Here is a 21,580-nt window from a genome sequence, read left to right as displayed (position 1 = left end):
GGTCAAGAAGGTAAGAGCCCATGGGATCCAGGGTGCCTTGGCGCGTTGGATCCTAAACTGGCTGAGTGGCAGGAGGCAGAGGGTGATGGTCGAAGGTTGCTTTTGTGACTGGAAGCCTGTGTCCAGTGGGGTACCTCAGGGATCGGTGCTGGGTCCCTTGTTGTTTGTGATCTACATAAATGATTTGGATGAGAATGTAAAAGGTATGATCAGTAAGTTCGCAGATGACACGAAAATTGGTGGGGTGGTAAATTGTGAGGAGGAAAGCCTCAGGCTACAGGACGATATAAACGGGTTGGTCAGATGGGCGGAAAAGTGGCAAATGGAATTTAACCCTGAAAAGTGCGAGGTGATGCATTTTGGACGGACAAATAAGGCAAGGGAATACACAATGAGTGGTAGGACCCTAGGAAGTACAGAGGGTCAGAGGGACCTTGGTGTACATGTACATAGATCCCTGAAGGCAGCGGAACAGGTAGATAAGGTGGTTAAAAAGGCATATGGGATACTTGCCTTCATTAGCCGAGGCATAGAATATAAGAGCAGGGAGGTTATGATGGAGCTGTACAAAACGCTGGTGAGGCCACAGCTGGAGTACTGTGTGCAGTTCTGGTCGCCTCACTATAGGAAGGATGTGATTGCTTTGGAGAGGGTGCAGAGAAGATTCACCAGGATGTTACCTGGGATGGAGCGCCTCAGCTATGAAGAGAGGCTGGACAGGCTGGGGTTGTTTTCCTTGGAGCAAAGAAGGCTGAGGGGGGACCTGATTGAGGTGTACAAAATGATGAGGGGCATAGATAGGGTAGATAAAGAGGAACTTTTCCCCTTAGTAGGGGGGTCAATAACAAGGGGGCATAGATTCAGGGTAAGGGGCAGGAGATTTAGAGGGGATTTGAGGAGGAACTTTTTCACCCAGAGGGTGGTTGGAATCTGGAACTCACTGCCTGAAAGGGTGGTAGAGGCAGGAACCCTCACAACATTCAAGAAGCATTTGGATGAGCACTTGAAATGCCATTGCATACAAGGCTATGGACCAAATGCTGGAAAATGGGATTAGACTGGACAGGGATGGATGGGCGGCGCAGACACGATGGGCCGAAGGGCCTCTTTCTGTGCTGTAAAACTCTATGACTCTATGACTCTATGAATGTCTCCCACTGCTCTGACACTGATTTACCTTCAAGTTTCTGTTTCCAGTCCACTTTTGCTAAATCATCTCTCAGCTTAGTAAAATTGGCCTTTCCCCAATTGAGAATTTTTACTCCTGGACTATCTTTGTGCTTTTCCATAACTACGCTAAATCTAACTGAATTATGATCACGACCACCAAAATGCTCTCCCACTGATACCCCTTCCACCTGCCCAGCTTCATTCCCTAAAACTAAGACCAGAACCGTCCCCTCCCTTGTTGGGCTTGCTACGCACTGGCTAAAAAAGTTCTCCTGAATGCATTTTAAGAATTCTGCATCCTCTATACCTTTCACACTGATTCTATCCCAGTTATGTTAGGGTAGTTGGAATCCCCGACTATTACTGCCCTATTTTTGCACGTTTCAGAAATTTGCCTACATATTTGCTCTTCTATCTCCCTCTGACTGTTTGGGGGTCTAAAGTACACGCCTAGCAGTGTGATCGCCCCTAGGGGGAACATTGTCTGGAATGTGCTGTGGATTAACAAAGGGACGTTTATCCAAACACTGAGCTGATTTACGTGTCGTGACACGGGAGTTCGCAACAACAACGCGCTTTTAATGTGGAGAAGTTCCCTGAAATGCTTTGAGATGTTCTGATTGTTCTCTGCTTTCTCCACAGTATCGATCCAGGGATATTAGATGGTTCGGGCAGTTCGGGGGCAGGACCTGCACAGACATATTATCTGATGAGGTGTCCTGTCCTGTGGAAGGCAGCTGTGAGGAGGTGCCAGTCAACTGTGGAAACAACTTCCAGTGTGACAATGGTAGTATACCCGATTACTCTTCGACCGTCCTCCTCTCCTGCCGCCGTCCCAGGCTCGACCCGCTCTTAGATAAGCCCACAACTTCCCTCTGGGCCTCTCTTGGCATCCTACGACGGGCCCATCGAGACACTCGTCACTGCCGCCTTATGAGCAGCAACCCCAACTGTCCCATCCTACTCTCTCGCCGACCTTCCCGCCCAGCGCACCCGCTAGGGGCTAATCTTGCCAATCTCCTCCTGATCCAACTCATCCCCCCCAGCGCTGACCCTGTGGATGCTGGCAGTGGGGCAGCCATCACCGACCCTCTCCACATCTCCCTCCAGAATGTCCGTTCACTTGCGAACAAGGCCCTTGCCATCCATGAGCTTATCGTGGATGACTGCATCGATATCATGGCCCTGACGGACACTTGGTTGAGGGGCGATGACACCTTACCCTTAAATGAAGCCTCCCCACCTGGCTATACCTTGCACCACTTGCCCTGCTCAGATCGCCGTGGTGGCGGTGTGGTTCTCATCACCAAATCACACCTTGGTCTGTCCCCCTATTCCTCCGGCAGTTTCTCCTCCTTTGAGCATCTCACCTTATTCCACCTCTCTCACCTCTCATTTAAAATTCTTATTCTCTACCGCCTGCCCAAGTACCATAAAAACTTTATTACTGAGATATCTTCACTGTTCTCCTCCCTCAGCCTCTGCACCGAACCACTTCTCATCTTTGGTGATTTCAACCTCCATCTCAATTCATCATGCTCTCTCTCCTCTGAGTTCACTAGCCTCCTATCCTCCCTTAATCTCTCCCTCCATCTAAACTCCCCAACCCATATTCACGGCCACCCCCTCGACCTTGCCATCTCTTGTGGCCTCGCTACTCCCATCGTGTCAATTGCAGATAAGACCATCTCTGAACATTTCCTCGTATCGCTCTCCACCCCCCCCCCCCCCAACCCCTACTTCCTTCTGTGTCTGCCCCTAGAAAAAACTCTCTCCCAACTTTCTTACAACTGCACTTACGAAATCCCAACTGTGCAGTCTCTGGCCCTCCATTCACCATGACATTTCTGCAGCTACCGATTTGCTCAACCACACCCTCACCACTATCTTTGATGCCCTAGTCCCTACTAAAACAATTACCCTCTCTCACCCTGGCCGTTCCCGCTGGTACAGCTCTCATCTTCGCTTCCTTAAGTCCAAGGGACGCAGACTCGAATGGCTATGGCGGACAACTGGTTTAGCCATTCACCGCCAGATCTGGCTGGGCCACATAAAGCACTATCGGGCCCTGCTCTCGTCTGCCAAAATTGCTCACTATTCCAGAATAATTCGGGAAATAAACCACAGCTCCTATTCTCTACTGCAAACCTCTACTAAACCCCTCTCCCTTGTCCCCTCCACCCTCACCTCCGACAACAAGTGTGAGGAGCTCATGGACTTCCTTGTCTCTAAGATTGAGACCATCCGTTCAGCTGCCTCTGCCACTTCCCTTCCTTCCCCTAGCCCACCGGGCCAAACTTCCTCTAAGGTTCCCCCCTGCCCTAGCCCTGAACTCACATCTTTCTCCAGTTTCTCTCCGATCTCCCCTCATGACCTCTCTGCGCTCATCTTGTCCATAAGACCCACCTCCTGCTCCCTCGACCCTATTCCCACCAAACTGCTGACCACCCAACTTCCTTTTCTGTCTCCCATGTTAGCTGACATTGTTAACGGTTCTCTCCCCTCAGGTACTGTCCCCCTCTCCCTCAAATCTGCCGTCATCACCCCTCTCCTCAAAAAACCAACCCTTGATCCCTCCATCCTTGCAAACTACTGCCCCATCTCCAACCTCCCTTTCCTCTCCAAAGTCCTTGAACGTGTTGTCGCCTCCCAAATCCGTGCCCATCTTTCCCGAAATTCCATGTTTGAATCCCTCCAATCAGGATTCCGCCCCTGCCACAGCAGCAAAACAGCTCTTATCAAAGTCACAAATTACATCCTTTGTGACTGTGATCATGGTAGACTATCCCTCCTCGTCCTTCTTGACCTGTCTGCAGCCTTTGACACAGTTGACCACTCCATCCTCCTCCAACGCCTCTCCACCGTCGTCCAGCTGGGTGGGTCTACACTCGCCCGGTTCCATTCTTATCTATCTAATCGTAGCCAGAGAATCACCTGTAACGGCTTCTCTTCCTGCTCCCGCATTGTTACCCCTGGTGTCCCCCAAGGATCTATCCTTGGCCCCTCCTATTTCTCATCGACATGTTGCCCCTTGGCGACATCATCCGAAAACACAACGTCAGTTTCCACATGTACGCTGACGACACCCAGCTCTACCTCACTACCTCTTCTCTCGACCTCTCCACGGTGTCTAAATTGTCAGACTGCTTGTCCGACATACAGTACTGAATGAGCAAAAATTTCCTCCAACTAAATAATGGGAAGACAAAAGCCATTGTTTTCAGTCCCCGGCACAAACTCCGTTCCCTAGCCACTGACTCCATCGCTCTCCCTAACATCTGTTTGAGGCTGAACCAGACTGTTCGCAACCTTGGTGTCATATTTGACCCTGAAATGAGCTTCCGACCACACATCCGCAGCATAACAAAGACCGCATATTTCCACCTCTGTAACATCGCCCGTCTCCACCCTTGCCTCAGCTCATCTGCTGCTGAAACCCTCATCCATGCGTTTTTTACTCTAGACGTGACTATTCCAACACACTCCTGGCCGGCCTCCCACATTCCACCCTCCGTAAACTTGAGCTCATCCAAACTTCGGCTGCCCGTGTCCTAACTCGCAACAAGTCCTGTTCACCCATCACTCCTGTGCTCGCTGACCTACATTGGCTCCCGGTTAAGCAGAACTAACGGGAAACTGTTCAACCTCCGTCGCCTCCAGTCCAGATCCAAGGTCGTCCCATCCTCTGTCGTCGAATTACAGTATGCAGACGACGCTTGCATCTGCGCTCACTTGGAGGTTGAGCTCCAAACCATCGTCAACACCTTCACTGAAGCGTACGAGAGCATGGGCCTTTATCTAAACATCCGTAAGACAAAGGTCCTCTACCAACCTGCCCCCACCACACAGTGCTGCCCCCCCGATTATCAAAATCCACGACAAGGCCTTGGACAACGTGGACCACTTTCCATACCTCGGGAGCCTACTATCAACAAGGGCAGATGACGAAGTCCAACTCCGCCTTCAGTGTGCCAGTGCAGCCTTCGGTCGCCTGAGGAAGAGAGTGTTTGAAGACCAGGACCTCAAACCCAGCACTAAGCTCATGGTCTACAGAGCAGTAGGATACCCACCCTTCTGTATGATTCAGAGACATGGACCATGTACAGCAGGCGCCTCAAAGCACTGGAGAGGTACCACCAATGCTGCCTCTGCAAGATCCTGCAAATCCATTGGCAGGATAGGCGCACCAACGTCGGTGTTCTTGCTCAGGCCAACATCCCCAATATCGAAGCTTTGACCACGCTCGATCAGCTCCGATGGACGGGTCACATTGTCCGCATGCCCGATACGAGACTCCCAAAACAAGCGCTCTACTCGGAGCTCCGACACGGCAAGAGAGCCCCAGGTGGGCAGAGGAAACGCTTCAAGGACACCCTCAAAGCCTCCTTGAAAAAGTGCAACATCCCCACTGACACCTGGGAATCCCTGGCCCAAGACCGCACAAAGTGGAGGAGAAGCATCCGGGAAGGCACCGAACACCTCGAGTCTCTTCGCCGGGAGCAAGCGGAAGCCAAGCGCAGGCAGCACAAGGAGCGCACGTCAACCCAAGCACCCCACCCACCCACCCGCCCCTTCAACCACCGTCTGCCCCACCTGTGACAGAGACTGTAGGTCCCGCATTGGACTCATCAGTCACCTGCGAACTCATTTTTAATGTGGAAGCAAGTCATCCTCGGTTCCGAGGGAGTGCCTAAGAAGACATTGGCTCCTGGTTTATCAACGCCTTGATTTCAAAATTCCCATCCTTGGCCTCGCCCCTCCCTATCTCCGTAATCTCCTCCAGCCCCACAACCCCCCGAGATATCTGCGCTCTTCTAATTCTGCCCCCTTGAGCATCCCTGATTATAATCGCTCAACCATTGGTGGCTGTGCCCCTCAAATCCCCTCGAAACCTTCCCCCAATTACTTTAAATCTGAGCCCCCTGGTTTTTGACCCCTCTGCTAGGGGAAATAGGTCCTTTCTATGCACTTCATCTATGTCCCTCATAATTTTATACACAGTAATGTTCAAGAAAGGAGGGAGAGAAAAAACAGGGAACTACAGGCCGGTTAGACTGACATCAGTCGTCGGGAAAATTCTGGAATCCATTGTTAAGGAAGTGATATCAGGGCACTTAGAAAATCATAACATGATTAGGCTGAGTCAACATGGTTTCATGAAAGGGAAACAAATTTATTAGAGTTTTTGAGGATGTAACTAGCAGGGTAGATGCTGAGAGGTTGTTTCCCCCGGCTGGAGAGTCTAGAACCAGGGAGCAGAGTCTCAGGATAAGGGGTCGGCCATTTAAGACTGAGATGAGGAGAAATTTCTTCACTCAGAGGGTTGTGAATCTTTGGAATTCTCTGCCCCAGAGGGCTGTGGAGGCTCAGTCATTGAGTATATTCAAGGCTGAGATCGATAGATTTTTGGACTCTAGGGGAATCCAGGGATATGGAGATCGGGCGGGAAAGTGGAGTTGAGGTCGAAGATCAGCCATGATCTTATTGAATGGCGGAGCAGGCTTGAGGGGCCGAATGGCCGACTCCTGCTTCTAATTCTTATGTTTCTTAATATAATCTAAAGCCCTGGGAGGGGCGCGAAGATCGCCAGGATAGACCCGCAGTTACCACGGCTGGTGACGGGCAGCAAAAAGTTGATCGATCATCGATCTCCCTGATATCTGTTTTCTTAAAAGACTCTTTAGATGCAACACTTTCATTGTATGAGTATTATCATTTCGAGGGGGTGCGGGGGGGGTGGGGGGGGGCCGCGATTACTAATTGATTTGTAAAGGAGTCCGTCAACCAAAGAGTTTGCCAACCACAGCAATAAACTTTGGCCCGGAATTTGTGGTCAGCGGCAAAGCGAAGGCGTTGACCGCCGGCCCCAAAGTACGCTTCACACAAGGAGCTCGCCATCCTAGTGTCGAGAACTTTGTGTTTTCCAATATTCAATTCAAATCAACGGAGGTTAGTGGGGATCCCCTTGTGTGAGCTGCTGTGATGTCAACAAGTTGTCTAAGCAGCCAATCAAAAGGCAGAATTCTCACAGACAAGGAAGTGAGTCAGCTCTTAAAACTCTCAGGGCTAAAGATTGAGTGGCGCCCCATTAACTTCGCCGGGGCGCTATAAAATTAGCGCCCCCGCGCCGGAAATTGAGTGGTTGCGCCCCAAGAGGGAAGCGGGGCTCCAGTAGAAGTGTCCCGCATTCCTCTTGGGGTGCGGCGCTGCGGCACGTCGCTCCGCAGTACTGCAGGCCTTCCTCCCCTTCTTAAAGAGGAGGGGCCTTGCGCAGTGCGACTCAGGGCCCAGCTGGGCCCCCGGGGATCAGGAGTGCCGGCAAAAGAGCCCGGCACTCGAGAGAAGTGCCGGGCTCTTGGAGCGCAGCCGGCACTCCGCGGGGGGGAGCGGGTCAGGAGGCCGGGGACGGGAGCGCAGGCAGGTGCTGGCAGGCAGCCAGCAACAAAAATGGCCGCCCCGCAGCGCACCTTTAAGTTGCGCCTCCCCGGCAGCAGGTACGCCCCCCTGACCCCGTCGGCCATAGCGTCCGGCGGTAAGTCAGGGGGGCGCTCCCGAAGATCGCGAGCGGGGCACTGCGCACGGCGATGACGTCATTGCCGGAGACGCAGCACCGCGGGGCGCTAACGGTTAGTGCCGCTGCTAACCTCCCGCTGAATTTCACGGGAAGTGTTGGCAACACCGCGCCCGGGCGCTAGTTGCTTTGCGCCCCGTTAGTGCTCTAAGAGGCGCAAAGCAACCCAAGTTTTCCCACTAACTTTTTGAAAATGTTAGCAGGAGCAAAACAAAGATTGAGGCTCTCACATGGGGAAAAGGCAAACCTGAAATAAAGATGGACAAACTTAACTTCTTAAAAATGTTATTTTTAATTAAAATGGACAAATTTCACACTGCGCAAATTTAGATTGCCAGGACCTTAACATTTGTTTAGCAGTCAAGACGCTGTTAAAACCCCAGTTACACCGAATCCCTTTGGGTCTAACTTTTAGTGGGAAATTTAACAGCCCAATTACTGCGGAAGATCCGAAGTTTTCATCAGTTTTCCTGATTTGGGTGATTATACAGATTGCCGGCTCGGTGGAGGGGGTGCACAGCACAGCCTCGGAGCAGTGAATGACAGACCGCAACTTTGGCGTGCGCCAAATCCCAAAGTTGTGATCAGTTTCAAAAGGTGGTATGAATGTGTAAAGAAAGAAAGAGAGACTCGCATTTCTATAGCGCCTTTCTCGACCTCGGTGCGTCCCAAAGCGCTTTAGAGCCAATGAAGTACTTCTGAAGTGTAGTCACTGTTGTAATGTAGGAAACGCAGCAGCCAATTTGCGCACAGCAAGCTCCCACAAACAGCAACGTGATGATGACCAGATCATCAGTTTTTGTTCTGTTGGTTGAGGGGTATTGTCAACAAGGGCTGACGTCGACGATGAAGTCCAACACCACCTTCAGTGTGCCAGTGCAGCCTTCGGTCGCCTGAGGAAGAGAGTGTTTGAAGACCAGGACCTCAAACCCGGCACTAAGCTCATGGTCTACAGAGCAGCAGTGATACCCGCCCAGCTGTATGCCTCAGAGACATGGACCAGTTACAGCAGGCACCTCAAAGCACTGGAGAGGTACCACCAACGCTGCCTCCGCAAGATCCTGCAAATCCATTGGCAGGATAGGCGCACCAACGTCAGTGTTCTTGCTCAGGCCAACATCCCCAGCATTGAAGCTTTGACCACGCTCGATCAGCTCCGATGGACGGGTCACATTGTCCGCATGTCCGATACAAGACTCCCAAAACAAGCGCTCTACTCGGAGCTCCGGCACGGCAATAGAGAGCCCCAGGTGAGCAGAGGAAACGCTTCAAGTACACCCTCAAAGCCTCCTTCAAAAAGTGCAACATCCCCTCCGACACCTGGGAATCCCTGGCCCAAGACCGCACAAAGTGGAGGAGAAGCATCCGGGAAGGCGCCGAACACCTCGAGTCTCTTCGCCGGGAGCAAGCGGAAGCCAAGCGCAGGCAGCGCAAGGAGCGCACGTCAACCCAAGCACCCCACCCACCCGCCCCTTCAACCACCGTCTGCCCCACCTGTGACAGAGACTGTAGGTCCCGCATTGGACTCATCAGTCACCTGCGAACTCATTTTTAATGTGGAAGCAAGTCATCCTCGGTTCCGAGGGACTGCCTAAGAAGAAGAAGAAATATTGGCCCCAGGACACCGGACACGATCGAAATAGTGGCCTTGGGATCTTTTACGTCCACCTGAGAGAGCAGACGGGGCCTCGGTTTAACGTCTCATCCGAAAGACGGCTCCTCCGACAGTGCGGCACTCCCTCAGCACTGCACTGGAGTGTCAGCCTGGATTTTTGTGCTCAAGACTCTGACTCAGAGGCGAGAATGCTGTCCACTGAGCCACGGCTGACACTGAGAGTAGGCCGTCATACCGACCACAAATTGCAGGACATGGGAATGGCCCAGAAATTCCGTTCACAGCCCTCCCACGGGCAGAGGGCTGCGATTTGGAAAAATCTGCGCCTGGACCGGAGGGCTCCCGGGAGGCGCAGAATTCCATTGCTGGGCCTCTTCAAGCTGCTGGTGTGCAGGGCCCGCGTATCCCAGGGGCGCAGGCGGTTCGCAGCGTCCCTGGGATCACGTGGGCCATGGGGAGCCAATCAGAGCAGGGAAGACCTGTCAAATCTATGAATAGAGATCAGCCCCAAAACATAAGTAAAACTTCAAATAAAATTTTCTTTAAATCACATTTTTAAAATGACTATAAATTACATAACTATTTCAAACAAAAATTTAAATTTTTGAAAAAAAATTAAAGTTTTTAACAGGGCTAAAAATAAACTTACCTTTCTTTACAGTATTTTAAAATGATAAATCAGTGGAAATTTTTTTTTTTACTTTCTTCACCTCTTAGCCTAGTAAAAGCAGTCCTTGCGCCGAGGAGCAGCCGGCTGTGCGCCTGCTTTTCCAGGCGCAGCTGTTTCAGACTTACCAGATTTGAAGCAACTGTTGAAAAAACAGAAGTTCCAGCCGTACGCGCCGCCTCTCCGGCGCAGGCGTTTGACCTGTCAAGCCCTTTCTTCACAGAACGGAAGTTCCAGTTTCCAGCGCATGCGCAGTGCATGCCGAAAACCGGCACTTCCGTTGGCCCTACGGGTGAGCACACAGCGCGTACACACCCGTGGGGGACAGAATTTATGGGCCATTGTGTTTGGCGGCCGTGTTGTGTCCTGTTGGAAAAAAAGGTAAATCATGCTTGACTAATCTACTGGAATTTTTTGAGGATGTAACTGGTAGAATAGATAAGGGAGAACCAGTGGATGTGGTGTATTTGGACTTTCAGAAGGCTTTTGATGAGGTCCCGCATAAGAGATTAGCTTGTAAAGTTAAAGCACAAAGGATTGGAGGCAAGGTACTGACTTGGATAGAAAACTGGTTGGCAAACAGGAAGCAAAGAGTTGGAATAAACGGGTCTTTTTCCAAGTGGCAGGCAGTGACTAGTGGGGTACCGCAGGGATTGATCCTAGGACCCCAGCTATTCACAATATATATTAATGATCTAGACGAGGAACTAGATGTAATATCTCCAAGTTTGCAGATGACACAAAGCTGTGAGGAGGATGCTGAGAAACTCCAGTATGATTTGGACAGGTTGGGTAATATGGCAGATGCAGTATAACGTGGATAAATGCGAGGTTATCCACTTTGGTGGCAAAAACAGAAGGCAGATTATTATCTGAACGGCAATAGATTGGGAGAAGGGGAAGTGCAACGAGACCTGAATGTTCTTGTGCACCAGTCGCTGAAGGTAAGCATGCAGGTGCAGCAGGCGGTTAAGAAGGCAAATGGTATGTTGGCCTTCGTAGCGAGAGGATTCGAGTACAGGAGCAAGGATGTCTTGCTGCAGTTGTACAGGGCCTTGGTGAGACCACACCTTGAGTATTGTGTGCAGTTTTGGTCGCCTTATCTGAGGAAGGATGTTCTTGCCATGGAGGGAGTGCAGCGAAGATTCACCAGGCTGATACCTGAGATGGCAGAAACGACATATGAGGAGAGATTGAGTCTGTTGTGTCTGTGTATAATAAGACACAGACTGCAGGAGAACGGTACAACAGGTGTTTACTCAACGTGGCTCACACGGGAACTGATCTGTACAGATTACTACTCAGTGCTATATACAGGTGTGGTCACTGCCGGTACTGCAGTATACATGAGCTGTAAAAGATAGTTCCCCCCTTAAAGGTATATACATTACAATTCCTCCCCTTTTAGATTAACAGTACCATAACACTCATTTAACAATTAAATATCAAACTAATTACAATTAACACTTTTAACATGCAACATTAGCTGAAAATAGTCTATATATATATTCAGTTTTTGGGGAGGCTTCCTGATCCTTTCTGGATAGCGCCTTTCCCGAGTGTCTTGCTCTTGGTGCGGAGGCGATTCTGGCCCCCTGTCGTCGGTTGGTTCATCAGCTTCCGATGCTACTGTTTCTGAGGTAGATGCGACCTGTACGTCGGGTTCATCACCAGGTACGTATGGGTGAGGCATGGGGTTGACTTGTTCCTGTGACTCTAGGATCTGGTCAGCATGTCGTCTCACGATGCTCTCCCCAACGTCCACTGTGTACATTAGTGGGCCCTGCCGTGTGCATATCGTTCCTGGCTGCCATTTTTCTGTTCGGTAGTCGCGGGCCAAGACTGGTTGCCCTACATTGAAGCTCCTTGTTGGCTTCTCATGGATGTGCTGGAATTGCTTACTCTCAACATCTCTTCGTACGTTTGGTCTGAGCAAATCCAGGCGAGATCTTAACCTTCGGTTAAAGAACATCATGGCTGGGGCTTGGTTGGTGACTGCATGTGTCGCATTCCGGTAGGCGAACAGGAAGTTGTCCACCTTGTGCTGCAGCGGAATGTTGTCATTGTACATAGCCTTTATTGCCTTCTTAAAGGTTTGTACGAACCTCTCAGCCAATCCATTTGTGGCTGGATGATACGGGGCAGATGTGCAATGCCTTACCCCATTCTTTTTCAAGAACCTCCGGAACTCTTCGGACACAAACTGTGGTCCGTTATCGGAGCAAATCTGTTCTGGCAAGCCATTCCTGGCAAAAATGGTCCGTAGGACTGCAATAGTTTTCTCTGTGGTGGTGGAGGACATTTTGATGACCTCAGGCCATTTCGAGTGCGCATCCACGGCTATTAAAAACATTGAGTCCATGAATGGACCAGCAAAATCAATATGCACCCGTTGCCATGGAGATGAGGGCCACTCCCATGGGTGTAGAGGGGCCTGTGGTGGTGCATTTTGGACTTTCTGGCATCCTGAGCAGCTCTTGGTCAGGTCCTCGATTTGTTTATCGATTCCCGGCCACCACACATAAGCCCTGGCAAGGCTTTTCATTTTTACCCCTCCCAGATGACCCTCATGAAGCTCATTGAGCACTCTATCCCTTAACTTGGGTGGAATTACCTCTCGGGATCCACACATCAAGGTCCCCCGGCACACTGACAGCTGTTCTCTCCTTGTCGAGAATGCTGGCAACAGTGAGTCGCCATGTGCTGGCCATCCCTTCACCGTCAAATCATATACCCGAGACAGTGTCGGGTCATTTCGGGTTTCCTTTTCGATACAAGCGTTAGTTACTGGTAGGTATTCAACTATAGTCGAATGGAATATTTTGACAGGATCCACTGCTGGTGCTTCCTCCACAGTCAGCAAGGTGAATTTGTGCCCGTGCAGATAGTGATTGAACTTTTTCACTCCCACACTAGGCTGAGGGCCTCCCTGTCAATCTGGGCATAGTTACGCTCGGCTGAGGTTAGTGATCGTGACGCAAAGGCTATTGGCCTCTCTGAGCCGTCTGAGAATTTGTGCGACAGCACCGCTCCAATGCCGTAGGGTGACACATCACATGCCAACCGAATTGGTAATGCTGGGTTGTAATGGGCCAATACCTCTTTTGATGTTATTAGTGTTTTGCTCTTCTGGAAAGCTCGTCTACATTCGTCACTCCACTTCCATGGCACCCCAGTTTGCAGTAGGGTGTTCAGTGGGTGTAGTATTGTAGACAAATTTGGCAAGAACTTATGGTAGTAGTTTACCAGTGTGGTGTATGTGCCTTTAAGAGCAATTATAGTGTATGTGCCTTTAAGAGCCCCAGGTGTGCGTAATGCCGGTAATTGCCACTTGGGCTATATAAGCCTGTGTATTGTGTATATCTTTTAGAAACCCCCACCCCCAGACTTGCTTAGTAAATACCTATGAACCAACTCCTGTCTTCAGTGTCTTTATCTACACACGGACACTACAGTGGCGACGAAGTGGAAACGAACTTACCTGCAATTCGGCAGCACCTCAAGGACATCGATTCCTCCAGTGTCCAGAAGACTCAAGGAAGTAAGAGAAACTGTGGTTTCACCAGCTGGCCAAGCTGGTGACAGGTACTGCGCTAATCCTTCCTGGGCGTCAGGCTGGAGCTCCAGCGGTGGGCTCTACAGCTGAGATAGGCAGCGAAATCGGAGGCAAGCAATAACGGACTGGGAGGGTGCACTCGAGAGACGGCCGGTGCGGCAAGCAGGTCAGCGTTTAGACCTCCGTCGGGAACGAGTCTCCAACAGTGAATAAACGGAAACCACAGTAAAACAGCGTTGTTATCGGTAGCAGCGGCGGGAAAGCGCGGGAAGCGCCATATCGTTGCTACAGAGAGAAAAAAAAAGCGCGGGAAGCGCCATATCTTTTCTGAAATGCCTAAATCTGGTAATATTGAGGCTTTTGATGGCGAAATAGAAGATTGGACCACATACGTGGAAAGAGTAGAGGTTTATTGCACTGCAAATGGAATAACAGATGAAAAAAAAGCTTCAGTACTTCTGAACTTAATGGGCGCGAAGACATACGGGCTGTTATGAAATTTAATCACTCCAGCCAAACCAAAGGACAAGACTTTTAAAGAAATTGTTGATACCCTGCAGGAGCATTTAAACCCAACACCGCTGCTGATAGCGGAACAATTCAAGTTCTTCAAGAGAAATCAACACAAGAATGAAAGTAACGCTGATTACCTAACCGAATTAAGAAAGCTTTAAAAGTACTGCCAATTCAGAGCAGGACTATCGGATTATCTTCGAGACAAATTTGTTTGCGGTCTCTTAAGTGAAGGAACACAAAAAAGACTGCTTTCTGAAAAAGATTTAGCATTGGACAAAGCTTTCAGTATGGCTGTATCATATGAAGCAGCAGCAAAAGGAGCTGCAGAGATACAACAAGAGACACAGGACTTCGGCACCCATAAAATGACACAGGAGTTCGGAAGATGTTATCGCTGCGGCAGATCCACCCATAACCAGAGGGACTGCTGGTTCAAGGGCAAAGCATGCAGGCAATGTGGTAAGATTGGACACATTGCACGGGTATGCCAATCTGGACAAAATAAATCCACTGACAGAAAACAAAAAATCAATAAAGAAAAGTACAGGAAGGTACAAATGATGACGGACAATAGCTCCGAAGACCAGAATAGCGATAGCGACTCCGGAAACAAGAGACTAAGCTGTCTCAAATTACATAATGTACTTGCCAAAGAGGATTACCAAACCATTTGGGTTACCCTCACAATAGCAGGGTCCCCAGTTAAAATGGAGCTAGATACAGGATCAGCTCTAACCGTAATAAATCGACGAGATTACGAGAGGCTATTTTCGCATATACCTCTAAAAGACACATCCATTATCTTAAAAACATATACGGGTCAGAAAGTCTACCCCAAAGGAAAAATAAGGGTGCCTGTGGTATACAACAGCAAAGAAATACAAAAGTTGTATTTATACATTCTACAAGATGGTGGTCCACCGTTGTTGGGGCGTGAATGGATAAGGAAGATACGTTTAGACTGGCACTCCATTCAGGCACTGACGGTGACCAGTAAGGAAAAAAACAATGATGACATCATACCTGAACGATTAAAAGACATCTTGGCCAACGCCAAAGAAGTGTTTCAAGAGAAACTAGGAACCTTGAAAGGCATCACCGCCTCAATAAAAGTGGAAGATACAGCAATTCCAAAAAATTTTAAGGCAAGACCGGTGCCATACGCAATACGTCTGGCAGTTGAGGCAGAGCTGAAGAATTTGGAAAAGGCAGGCATATTATCCAAAATAGATTGGAGCGAATGGGCAACACCCATCGTTCCAGTCATGAAAAAAACATTGAACAATAACTCTGAGGAACAGAAAAAAATTCGCATCTGTGGGGACTTTAAGGTGACTGTAAACCCGGTCCTTCAAACGGTACAGTATCCTCTTCCGAGGATAGAAGATATTTTCGCCTCACTATCCGGAGGGAAACGTTTCACAAAAATTGACTTGGCACAGGCATATCTACAGATGGAGGTTGAGGAGACCTCTAAAAAGTATCTCACAATAAACACACACAAAGGCCTGTACCAGTACAATCGACTGGTTTTTGGAATAGCATCAGCTCCAGCTATCTGGCAAAGAGCTATGGAGCAAGTCCTGCAAGGGATTCCGGGGACTCAATGCTACCTAGACGACATCCTTATAACAGGAGAAAATGACAACGAGCACCTTGCCAATTTGGAGCAGGTGCTCACTAGGCTGAAAGAATGGGGCCTACGAGCAAATCGCCCCAAGTGCGAATTTTTCCAAAATCAGATATCATATTGTGGTCACATAATTAATAAGGAAGGGTTGCATAAGTCACCTGAAAAAATTGAAGCAGTTATAAAAGCCCCAGCACCGGAAAATGTTTCACAATTAAGGTCATTCCTGGGATTAATGAATTACTATCATAAATTTTTACCGAACTTATCAACTATTCTACACCCTCTTAATGATCTTCTACAGACAGGAGTGATTTGGAAATGGAACGAAGACTGTAAACGTGCCTTCCATAAATGTAAAGACTTAATCACATCCGAGAAAATTTTGGCTCATTACAACCCATCACTACCAATCAGACTGGCGTGCGATGCATCCCCTTACGGCATAGGAGCGGTATTGCCCCATAGATTCCCTGATGGCTCGGAACGGCCGATAGCTTTTGCGTCACGCTCATTGAACTCAGCTGAGCGTAACTATGCCCAGATAGACAGGGAAGCACTCAGCCTGGTATGGGGAGTGAAGAAATTCAACCATTACCTACACGGACAAAAATTTACCTTGCTGACTGACCATCAACCCCTCATCTCCATATTCAACCCTAAAAAAGGTGTCCCCATTATGATGGCACAAAGACTACAGAGGTGGTCCCTTTTTCTAGGGGCACACCAATACAACATTGAATACAAAGGGTCAAAACAGCATGGGAATGCTGACGGTTTATCACGCCTACCGTTGCCAACGATAGAAGAGGCACCTACAGTAGACCCAGTAGAGATATTCCACTCTACCATAGTGGAATGTCTACCGGTGACAAATTCTGCCATTGAAAGGGAGACAAGAAATGACCCTACTCTCTCACGGGTCTACGATTTAACAGTGAAGGGATGGCCAGCACATGGCGAACCACTGTTGCCAGCATTCTCGCAAAGAAGAGAACAGCTGTCAGTGTGCCGAGGAACCTTGATGTGTGGATCCAGAGTGGTGATTCCACCCAAACTCCAGGATAAAGTGCTAAAGGAGCTTCACGAGGGGCATCTGGGTGGAGTGAAAATGAAGAACCTAGCTAGGGCGTTTGTATGGTGGCCAGGTATCGATGGAGACATCGAAGACATGACCAAGAGCTGCCCAGGATGCCAGAAGGTCCAAAATGCTCCGCCACAGGCCCCTCTACATCCATGGGAGTGGCCCTCATCTCCCTGGCAAAGGGTGCACATCGACTTTGCTGGTCCATTTATGGACTCAATGTTCTTAATCGCAGTTGATGCACACTCCAAGTGGCCGGAGGTAATAAAGATGTCCTCCACCACCACGGAAAAAACCATCACAGTATTAAGGACCATATTTGCCAGGAATGGGCTGCCGGAGCAGATATGTTCTGATAATGGACCGCAATTTGTGTCCGAAGAATTCAGAAAGTTCTTAAAGAACAATGGGGTAAAGCACTACATGTCCGCCCCATACCATCCCGCCACCAATGGATTGGCTGAAAGGTTTGTCCAGACCTTCAAGGCGGCCATCAAGGCCATGGGTAATAAAGACATAAAACTTCAGCACAAGGTGGATAACTTCTTATTTGCATATAGGAATGCAACGCATATGGTTACTAACCAAACTCCCGCCATGATGTTCTACAATAGAAACCTAAGATGCCGGCTGGATTTGGTCAAGCCCAACATCCGAAGGGACGTGGAGAACCGGCAGTTTCAGGGCATGAATGAAAGGCCAACTAGGGCCTTCCAGATAGGCCAACCGGTTTTGGCCCGGGACTACCGTACTGAGAAATGGCAGCCTGGATCTATCTGCACACGATTAGGACCACTGATGTATACCGTGGACATCGGAGACAGCATAATAAGGCACCATGCTGACCAAATCATCAAGTCATCCGAAAAGGGACAACCTACACCACCACTCTATACATCTAACGATGAAGTAGAGATACCCATATCTACCTCCGATCCGGTGATACTGGAGCCCGATGAACCCGACACTGGCCTTCAAGCCGAATCAGCCTTGCCAGAAGAACCTACTACACCACCAGAAACTACTACACCCCCAAGGCGTTATCCGGACCGAGTCAGGAAGCCTCCTGAGAGACTAACTTATAATTAATTAATACAGCAATATATATTATTTTGCATATAACATGTAATTAATAATTACTTAAAATATGATGTACTAGTTAGCTAGAAGGGGAGGAATTGTGGTGTATGTGCCTTTAAGAGCAATTATGGTGTATGTGCCTTTAAGAGCCCCAGGTGTGCGTAATGCCGGTAATTGCCACTTGGGCTATATAAGCCTGTGTATTGTGTATATCCTTTAGAAACCCCCCCCCCCCAGACTTCCTTTGTAAATACCTATGAACCAACTCCTGTCTTCAGTGTCTTTATCTACACACGGACACTACAACCAGCCCAAGGAACGACCTCAGTTGTGACACATTTTCCGGTGCTGGAGCCTTGACTACTGCCTCAATCTTCTCTGGGGACTTATGTAACCCCTCTTTATCGATAACGTGTCCACAATACGAGTTCTGTTTTCTAAAAAACTCGCATTTGGGGCGGTTAGCTCGGAGCCCATATTCCTGCAATCTAGTGAGCACCTGCTCCAGGTTGGCAAGGTGATCACTGTCATTTTCGCCCGTGACCAGGATGTCGTCCAAATAACACTGGGTCCCTGGGATCCCTTGCAGGACTTGTTCCATTGCCCTCTGCCAAATAGCCGGAGCTGATGCTACCCCGAATACCAGCCGGTTGTATTGGTAGAGGCCTTTATGGGTGTTGATTGTGAGGTATTTTTTTGATGCTTCTTCTACCTCCATTTGCAGATACGTCTGGGCCAGATCAATCTTAGTGAAGCGTTTCCCTCCAGATAGCGAGGCGAAAATATCTTCAATCCGCGGAAGTGGATATTGTACGGTGTGAAGGACCGGGTTCACTGTTACCTTAAAGTCCCCACAGATGCAAACCTTCCTTGGTTCCCCAGGCGTGCTGCTCAATGACTTTTTCATCACAGGGACGATGGGTGTAGCCCACTCGCTCCAGTCTACCTTGGACAGTACACCTGAACGTTCCAGACTCTCCAGCTCTGCTTCGACGGCTGGGTGGTTCGCATAAGGTACCAGTCTGGACTTAAAAATTTTGGGCTTGCATTTTCTTCAATTTTAATCATCGCTGTCATGCCTTTTAGTGTTCTGAGTCCTTGCTGGAACACTTCTTTCGCGTCAGTTAGGATCTTTGACAGTCACCCAGGTGTGACGTCATCATCCTTTTTGTCAGCCACAGTCAGTGCCTGTATGGAATGCCAATCCAGTTGTATTTTCTGGATCCATTCACGTCCGGTAATGGTGGTCCTCCATCTTGCAATACATACAGGTTTAGTTTTGGTGTTTCCTTACCGTTATATATAACGGTCCACCCTTATTTTTCCTTTGGGGTAGACTTTTTGCCCCGTGTACGTCTTCAGAATAATTTTTGTGTCTCTCAAGGGTATGTGTGAGGATAGCCGCTCGTAGTCCCGTTGGTTTATGACTGTTAGGGCTGATCCTGTGTCCAATTCCATCTTTACCTGGACTCCTGCTATCTTGAGAGGAGAGTGACCCAAATGGTTCGGTGATCCTCCGTTGTGATCACATTATGTAGTTTCAGACAACTCAGTTCCCTGCTTTCGGAGTCGTTATCACTCTTTTGTTCGTCTGAACTATTCTCCGTCATCTTATATACCTTCTTGTACTTTTCTTTGGTAGGTTTCTTATTGCTGGTTTTCTTCCCGACCTGCAGACTCGTGCTATGTGTCCTACTTTTCCACACTGTCTGCACACTTTGTCTTTGAACCAGCAATCATTCTGGTCGTGTGTTGTTCTGCCGCAGCGATAGCACTTCTCTGTTCTATATGACATTTCATTTGTGCCATATTCTTGCGGTCTCTGTTGTATCTCTGCAGCGCCCCGTGCTGCTGCTTCATATGATACCGCAATGCTGGAAGCCTTTTCCAGCGTAAGGTCCTTTTCAGATAAAAGCCGTTTCTGGGTTCCTTCACTGTGAAACCCACACACAAACTTGTCCCTTAAGGTATCTGCCAGTCCCGCTCCAAACTGGCAGTGTTTCGATAGTTTGCGCAGTTCTGTTAAATAATCAGCATTGCTTTCATCCTTATGCTGGTTCCGTTTGTGAAACTTGAATCTTTCTGCTATCAGCAGCGGTGTGGGGTTTAAATGTTCCTGTAGTATCGTTACTATGTCTTCAAAACTCTTTTCCATTGGCTTCGTTGGGGTTACTAGATTTCGTAATAACCCATACGCCTTTGCACCCATTAAATTTAACAATATCGGCGCTTTCTTGTCATCTGACACCTCATTTGCCTTGCAGTATACCTCTATTCGTTCGACATATGTAGTCCAATCTTCGACTTCATTGTCAAACGCGGTGATACTGCCACTCTTCGGCATTTTGGGTGTGGTTTAAAATGGCTTCTCCCAATGGCTTAAAATGGCGTCTCCCGCGCTTTCCTTCCTCCCCCGCTGCTGCCAACGCCGCTCCCGGCGGTTCTCGTGGCAATGGCGGCGCCCTGTAGGTTTCGCACGCTTCTCCTGCGCTGCTGCCAACGCCGCTCTCGGCGGTCCTCGTGGCAATGGTGGCGCCTCGCGGGTTTCTGCGCGTCTCTCTCTCCCTCTCTCCGACGCTGCTCGGCCCCTGAACACCGGCTGCGCCCTGTGCACTCTGCCCTCTCTCTCTCCCCCGTCGACGCTGCTCGGCCCTTTGCTGTGCCGCTCGGTCGGGCTCTAGCCCGCCGCTGTCCGGGAAGGGTCTGCGCACTACCTGTTGCCAGCCCGTTTCGCTGGACCACCTCGACTGGAAAGCCAAGCCTGGCTCTCGACAGCCTCCCCCGCAATTCTCGAGTCTCTGCTGGATGACTGGGCGGTTGCCCGTGGTTGACGCCCGAGTCTCTGGCCTTGACCTCCAATCCACTGATCTCCAGGAACGAATCCCCGGGAGGTGATGCAGAGTTGCAGGTAGGTTCGAACTTGCCTTGTCGCCAATGTTGTGTCTGTGTATAATAAGACACAGACTGCAGGAGAACGGTACAACAGGTGTTTACTCAACGTGGCTCACACGGGAACTGATCTGTACAGATTACTACTCAGTGCTATATACAGGTGTGGTCACTGCCGGTACTGCAGTATACATGAGCTGTAAAAGATAGTTCCCCCCTTAAAGGTATATACATTACAGGGTCGATTGGGCTTATACTCGCTGGAGTTTAGAAGAATGAGAGGGGATCTCATTGAAACTTATAAAATTCTAACAGGGCTAGACAGACTAGATGCAGGAAGGATGTTCCTGATGGCAGGGGAGTCCAGAACCAGGGGTCACAGTCTAAGGATAAGGGGTAAGCCATTTAGGACTGAGATGAGGAGGAATTTCTTCACCCAGAGAGTGGTGAACCTGTGGAATTCTCTACCACAGAAGGCAGTAGAGGCCAATTCATTAAATATATTCAAGAAGGAGTTAGTTATATTTCTTGAGGCTAAAGGGATCAAGGGATAGGGGAGAAAGCAGGGACAGGGTACTGAATTTGGATGATCAGCCATGATCTCATTGAATGGCAGAGCAGGCTCGATGGGCCGAATGGCCTGCTCCTGCTCCTATCTTCTATGTTTCTATGTCGGACTGTGTATTGGGTGCAGTGCTGGTGTGCTGCCACTAGAGGTCGCCAGCAGTTGCAAAGCACACCCGCCATCTAGAGGCGGGTTACGGAACTGCAGCGGGACCTTCTCCATCTCCTGGTGTGGTCC

General features: G+C 49.3%; 1 protein-coding gene across 1 annotated transcript in view; it reads left to right on the top strand.

Moving 5' to 3' along the window:
* Window positions 1-21,580, top strand: part of LOC147105427 (complement component C9-like) — a 130,021-nt gene that overhangs the window by 53,059 nt on the left and 55,382 nt on the right. Inside the window, 1 exon segment of the mRNA XM_086011730.1 lies at window positions 1,813-1,957. Coding sequence (XP_085867856.1) covers window positions 1,813-1,957 — 145 coding nt within the window.

Source organism: Somniosus microcephalus, chromosome 18 (assembly GCF_052327205.1).
Source record: "Somniosus microcephalus isolate GS21.2 chromosome 18, FLI_Smic_1.0, whole genome shotgun sequence".
In the NCBI taxonomy this organism is placed as follows: domain Eukaryota; kingdom Metazoa; phylum Chordata; class Chondrichthyes; order Squaliformes; family Somniosidae; genus Somniosus; species Somniosus microcephalus.
This window is presented reverse-complemented; position numbering and strand designations above follow the sequence as displayed.